Here is a 7,251-nt window from a genome sequence, read left to right on the forward strand (position 1 = left end):
TTGACCTTAGAACTGAAGAAGCTTCTCGGATGAGAGGTGAAACGTCTTCAAGCAACTTAAAGAAGTCCAGACGCTTTTCTTTGCAAGCTCCTTTGACTAAACTTCACAGTTTTTCTACTGTTGGCAAACATGGTCATCTCAGGCACATCAGTCCCACCCACCAGCTGTTCAAACTTTCTGCTTATGAGGGGCAACCAATCAGAGGAAAGTGGACTGAAGTCAAAGACATCTAAAATAAGCAGAATACAAATGAGCGGCTGCTAGATAAAGAAGGATCATTTCAAACTGTGAATCATGCAAAGCTACTGTAGTGGAGTCATGAGCAAAAGTAAGCTGGACATGAGCAGAATCAGTCCCTGTTAAGAAAACTATTGTTGTTGTGTATGAAGGAATGGACCAGAGAATTTAAATAAGTAAAGACCTTCCAACATTAGAGAAGCCCAACAATTAGACGAGCCCCGATCAGCAGCGCACGGTGATGGTGGGCAGGAAGAAGTCCTTTGTAAGACCGCTCCTGACTGAGACCACCCTGCCTCTTACTCTGATAAAGGTTAATACAACATGTCACAGTATGAAAAGTGTAGCTGAAGTATAAATATGGAGCAGTTTGACCCAGTTTGTCTCAGCGCCCTGACATCTCACGAACATGTAAAACAAATAAAACATCATCTTTTCCTTGTGTTCTCCTTTTGTCTCTCGCTCCTCTCATCTCTCACTCTCTCTTGTCTTTCATGCAGGGCACAGACAGACCTTTCAACTGTTGAATTAAACAAACAGAGCAGAGATTTGCCAACTTTTTGAGGAATTCACCGAGGGGATAAAGCCTGTGAAGGAAAAATAACACCAGAGAATTCAAACCTCGTAATTAATGACATGAAGCAATGGTGTCAGCAGATCTCTGTAACCCTAAAATGATCTCTCTCCCTCTCTCACATTAACTCCTTATTATCACCACTTCATCTGATGTATCTTATATGCTAAGCTTGGAGTGTTTACAGTGGCGCTGTTGGTGCCGTGTTATTAACAGAACAGATCAAATCTGCCTTCGGCCTTCAGACGTCCTGGACTGTTAAAGCTGATCATTTCCCGTAAGCTGGGAAAATGATCAGTGTTGGACTGAGGTGGAATATCACCGCGAGGCTTCATTAAAAACAACACCCAGTAGCTCCTGTCTGCACATGCTTCCATGATGCATACCTGAGAGGCAACACAGATTCTTATAAAAGTATATAAACTTAAGATTCAAATGCAAATCTGTCTCCGCTGAAACCTGAACGTTTCTGGATTCTTCTGCACGCTACTCGATATTTTTCTGATCAGATTTATCAGTAAAAACAAGCTGATAAAGCCTCTGATGTTCATTTCCAGCTCACTGCTTCACTGGACACGAACCCCGCTCGCTCAAAGACACGACCACTCACTGCCCGAATCACACACACAAACAGGGAACATCTGATTCACATAATGCTTTCCCTAGCCCATTACCCTAAACCTCACCATAACCCTGTCACTAAAACCACATCTCAAAAATGCCTTCAAACTTGTTGGGACCAGGATTTTGGTCCCCACAAAGACATGAATACACACACACACACGTGCTTCTAGTCACCTTTGCTGAAACAGTGCTGCAAATTATGTGATGTTCCTAAACCCCGTGAGTTTGTGCATCTTCACACAGAGTGCGCACACAGAGACACACACCCCGCCGACGGCCAAACACGCCACTTGAAACCACCACCGTCTCCTTCTGACGGGCAAAACGTGACGTCACATCCTACGGCGATGGTGTCTCTGTGTGGAGCTTTATCACGTAAGTGTGAAGAACTGGAACACGTAACTGGATTCAGGCTTTTTTCTGGGAATAAAGTCCAATCATGTCTCACTCTGAAAGCTGCAAAGCTGAAACGCCAGAATAAACTGGTGAAACCTCTGAGTACTCATAAGGCTTTACACTACCCTGCTTAATTTCATGAGATTTCGTGGTTAAGCTCTAAATCGTGTCACATTCAGCAGCCCTCAAATCTGGAAATGAGTTTGCAGTTTCTGCACTTCCTGTTCGCTCATCGTAAAGTCAGCTGCACCATCAGTTTCAGGGTCCCAGTCGTACTCGTGTTTAAAGCTTCCTGAAACTTCCTGCACGCACCTGACCTTTGGAGGTCTAAACGTCTAACAGACCACAGAGCAGAGACCGTGTGCCAGAGTTTGTTTTGGACTTTACATGCAGATTGATTTGCTTTGACTACAAGAAAGAAGTCGATGGAATGGTTCACATTGTTTCAGCTCTACAAGTGATTTCAAACCCACGGCCTGAGGATGTAAAGTCCCATTCCAGGGTTTTGCAACAATCTTGTCGTCTTTGGCTTCCTCTTGATTGTCTTCACCTGTGTCTAATTGTCAGTTAGACCTCAGTGTGTATATACTGTATACCAGGGGTCCCCAATCCCAGTCCACGAGGGCCGGTGTCCCTGCAGGTTTTAGGTGTGTCCTTGATCCATCACAGCTGATTTAAATGGATAAATTACCTGCTCAACATGTCTTGAAGTTCTCCAGAGGCCTGTTAAAGAACTAATCATGTGATTCAGGTGTGTTGACACAGGGTGAGATCTAAAACCTGCAGGGACACCGGCCCTGCAGGTTTTAGATCTCCCGCGGACCGGGATTGGGGACCCTGCTGTATACTCTCAATCACAGTGTCTGTTTAGTGCTGTTTATCTCCTTTATCAGGCTGTCGGGCATTAAGCTTTAATGTTTAAAGTTTCTGAGCTTCCAGTGTGTTAGAATTAAACAGCACCACACAGCACACATGTGATAAAATTAATTAACTCCAGCTCAAAATGTTTAAGAACCTCGTCTTATTTGCAAAAGCGTTGTGGGGTTTTTTTTGTTCTTTGGAAAAAAATTTCAACATGTTACCATCCTCACCTGATAAGGCAGGGGTCGGCAACTCCAGGCTTGGGGACGGTGTCCTGCACATTTTAGATGTGTCCTTAATCCAACACAGCTGATTCATATAGTTAAATGACCTCCTCAGAGGCCTGGGAATGAACTAATCATTTGATTCAGGTGTGTTGACCCGGGCGAGATCTAAAACCTGCAGGACACCGGCCCTCGAGGCCTGGAGTTGGACACACTGTGATCAGGTCTCTGGTTAGAGCAGGCAGCAGGTGTCATGTGAGTGTGCTCAGCGGCTTAGCAGAGACTTTAATAAGTGATGTTGTGATACTGTTATCACAAACTGGGGGTTTTGGTTTAAAGCCTGAATATGAACTTCCTTATGTTGGTGTGTGTTTCTTATGTTACTGTGGACTTTTCTTCTTTGGTATTAGTGATTAGTAGTGCAATAATAATTTAATCTCCAAATGCATAAACACGTGGAGTCTGTGTTTTGGATATTGTGAAAACGGCGTGTGGCTCAGAGCTTGTATAACGCGCCCTGTTTGCTTTCATAAGTACAGCTGGACTTCATTTCCTTCAATTCATTTCCTGTTTTCTCACATTTTCGGAGCTCCTAGAACTGCTACAGAAATTCTTTTATAACTCCTGTGTGCGCGGACTCAGAGTCTTGTGGTATCTGCATTTTATGGCTTTTTTTTCTTCTGGTTTCCAGTCTTATGAAAGCAGTCCAGATCACAGTTGCATAAAACACTCTGTTTGCTTTATGCAACTCAGTACAGCTGGACATCATTTGCTTTAATGATGAATGACTTTAACTACCTGTCTTTAAACACAGACTGCATACAGATGCATCTGTCCTGTTTTCACTTTGGTATTAAATCTGAAACTTCACATAAAAGGTTTTAATACATGAATTTGACGTGTGAGGACAGACTTCTGCACAGGATGTAGCAGCTCTGACTGTCTGGACAAAATGGGACGCACCCACCCTTTCATTCTAAAAATGTCGTCCCATTACATAAATGTCGGTAAAAACCTCTCTTCCTGGCTTGAATCTGGCTGCCCGGTCATCCCAGAGAAAAAAACAAAGAGTGTGAGGAAGCAAAAACTCAAAGTCGCCCCAAACCAAATCGCTCCGTTTGTCTCCACTTGCCCCACTCACACCCACTCTCATGACTCATCACTTTATTTTGCCCCAGAATGATCTTTCGGAGCCAAAATCAAAGGCAGAAGTTCAGATAAATGTTCACAAAAAGCATGCTTCACAACAGGGTATAAATGCACAAATTCAACAGCTTGCTTTGCAAAATAAAAGCGAGTGAGACGAAAGAAAGCAAAGAGGTGAGAAGAAACGAGGGATTATGAGAAACTCTATCTTAAATTTGAAAACAGAAAATACAGAAATACACAAAAGAAAAAAAAGGTGGAAAAATGAAGATGCAAAAGTAAATTTTCCAGCTAACTCGCTCGGATCGCTTTCTCTGCTCCAACAACTGCGAACTTTTGAGATGGAGCTGACGTGAAGATGAAAAAAGAACAAAAAGAAAATGAAATAGGGGCGTCCTCGCTCTCCAAGCGTCTGCCTGCTTACCGGTGTATCGATCTTGATCAGAGCGATGTCTGCCTTCTCGTCGATGTCTTTGATCTTGGCATCATATGTGGCTCCGCTCTTCAGCTCCACCTGGAGGAAATTAAAAGATCTGATCAGAACTCAATGTCCTGATCCAAAATGGTCATAAACTGTAAATAAAAGATGGACGAGGCCACCAGGATGTTGCCAGTTTGTTAACAAAGTCCTGTTTTTGACGCAGTGAGTATTTTCGGCCATCAGCGTCGTTGCTTGTTGTAACCAGATGATGACCGAGGAGCTGACTCTGACACCGGGGGATCCTGCATGCCCATGTGGCACCACATTAAACAGGATTAACTTACAGAAATGTATTAGGTTGTGTTCAATAGGACGAGAAAATAATGGCCAGAGACTATAAATCGTTTACAGCCAAAGAAATTGCCCATAAGAAGAATACAGCTTTACGACAGTTTCACACTGGCTTCACTTAGTACAGTAGAATCAAAAGCTACTTCCATCTTTTATTTACAGTCCATGCGTCCACAGCACCCACCTTGTCTCATGATGATGATGTTTAAACCAGCACAGACGGATTTCAGGCCATTATCCACAAACCTACATATCCAACCGAAATGAAGCTACACAATTCTGCCTGCAGGTCTGCAAGCTTATTTGCAACCCACCCAACCCCAGCTTGTTCTTTCCATGCTGTTTTTGACTTTTTTAGTCTCATATGTTGTCACTGATGCTACTCTCTATTGGTCCTGACTATATGGCAGGTTGTGCAGCCACTGCATCTTACAAGATAAGGATTGTAGCTTAAGTGAGTCCAGTTAGTTTTCATCAAAAGCTATTTTGATGTGAACACATTGCTATACATTTTTAACATAATGGCTAGTGAAATAGGATGTTGTGAAGACGTTTCCAACAGTTTGCATACCTTCACTCTGTGCTTGTTGGCCACCACATGGGCATTGGTAACGATGAGTCCGTCCTCTGATACAACGAACCCGGAGCCGCTGGCTACGGGAACCTCCCGCTTGGAAAACATCATCCTGAGAAGAGAGAGGGAGAGACAAAAGGCTTGGCTCTGACTTCTGATCTCAAACAACATCAAGCGGACATGATCAATTGATGGATCGATCACTAAAGAGCAGGCTTTGATGTAAGGGTGTAAAGAGGTATTTTAAACTGTATTTAAGAAAAACCAAGTCTAAAGTTCTGCTTGTAGCTTTAACATTTACTCTTCAGCATGGAAAGAAACGAACACGTGTCATTAGTTTTAAGATATTTGGCTGTAAAATAAAATGAGCTTTGACCCAACAATGTCTCGATTTATTGTTTCTGGAACATAAACATCAGCGAACAATGTACTCCAATCCATTCAACTGTGCTTATTGGATGATCTGAGAAAGGTCCAAGGATCATTAAAATCATTAAGACAGCATCCACGAACCTCACATCACATTTCACTGTGACTAAAAGTGGCGAATCTACCAAAACCAAACAAATGCTGATCATTCTAGAAAAGAACTGGTAGTTAAAAACCTGAAGAACTCAACACATTATGATTGTTTTGATTGATTTAACCAGAAAAAGAAAATTCTGCTCTCTGAGATTGTCCCGGTAACAACAGGCCGGGTTAACCCAGCGTTTTTTCATTGGCCAAAGAAACTAACTCCTGGAAAAAATCCAGGCAAGCAACCACTGAGGCAATGCGTTGCTTAAACCGACAATTAAGAACTTTATAAAGGCTCCCATCCATATTTTAAAGGTTTACAGATGTCTGGATCACTCTTACTTGCGATACAGTTCAATATGAACGACAGCAGGCGCGATCTTCTCCACCACATCAGCGATGAAGTTGTACTTGTAGCGAAGACTGTCGGGGTTCTGCTGACCTGAAGGGAGTAAAACACCATGTCACTGTATCGTAACACACACACACACACACACACACACACACACACACACACACACACATTCTGAAAGGGACTGCAATCAGCAGCTGCAGGGGAGGAAAGATCTGGTGGATTTTGGCCGACCGCAGTCACAGAGGAGATAAGAGGCTGGATAAGAAAATTGAAATGTTGCAAACAATCATCATCTAGTATTAGTCAGACTTTCAGCTTCAGTGTGGTAACTGCATGAGGTTCAGGAGACCCAAACCATAGCCGCTGTGTTAAACCACATCCAGATGTGGAGTGCAGTGTATATGAAGCGCACGTATGCGAGCAGCTGCAGCCTGTCTGCTGGTTAGAAAACAAAGGAAATGACTCAGCGCCTCAAAAGATGCGGAGGTATCAGGGGAGGGAGGCGGGGCTATTCCTGCATAACTGTCACTGTCGCCTTACATAACCCCCTCCTGGTTCAACCCAGAGGTGCTGCAACATCTGGAAACTCAGATCTGCCGGGGCCAGTTAGCAGACAGCCTCTGCCATCTGTGTGTGTCGTAAACATGATTCCTCAGAGCGGTGTGACATAAAAGCAGTTGTTAAACAACAGTGCTTACAGTCCAGTCACCATTCAAACTTCACTTGTGTAACCATTAAACAAACTAGAGAGAGCTTTCTTTGTTTAAGTGAGGAGACATGGAGCTACTGCATAGACATATACAGGTGAACTCAGTAATGCCAAAGATGGTGACCAAAAATATTAGCCAGTGACATGGTTGCACTGACAGGTTCAGCTCTGTGGCATGCAGTCTCGTTATCGTACCGCTGTTAAAGAAGCTGTGAAGTGAAATCGTGGTCATGCACTAAAGAATTACAACTTATGAGAAAAAA

At 43.2% G+C, this 7,251-nt stretch overlaps 1 protein-coding gene across 1 annotated transcript in view; it reads right to left on the reverse strand.

Moving 5' to 3' along the window:
- htra1b (HtrA serine peptidase 1b) overlaps window positions 1–7,251 on the reverse strand; it is a 27,002-nt gene that overhangs the window by 13,200 nt on the left and 6,551 nt on the right. Inside the window, exons 2-4 of the mRNA XM_005743385.2 lie at window positions 6,267–6,366; window positions 5,406–5,520; window positions 4,487–4,576 (exon numbers count right to left, since the gene is read on the reverse strand). Of these exons, the coding sequence (XP_005743442.1) occupies window positions 4,487–4,576; window positions 5,406–5,520; window positions 6,267–6,366 (305 nt within the window). The remainder of the gene's footprint in view (window positions 1–4,486; window positions 4,577–5,405; window positions 5,521–6,266; window positions 6,367–7,251) is intronic.

The sequence above is a fragment of the Pundamilia nyererei genome, unplaced genomic scaffold (genome assembly GCF_000239375.1).
Source record: "Pundamilia nyererei isolate P.nyererei 1_Seehausen unplaced genomic scaffold, PunNye1.0 scaffold00131, whole genome shotgun sequence".
Lineage (NCBI taxonomy): Eukaryota > Metazoa > Chordata > Actinopteri > Cichliformes > Cichlidae > Pundamilia > Pundamilia nyererei.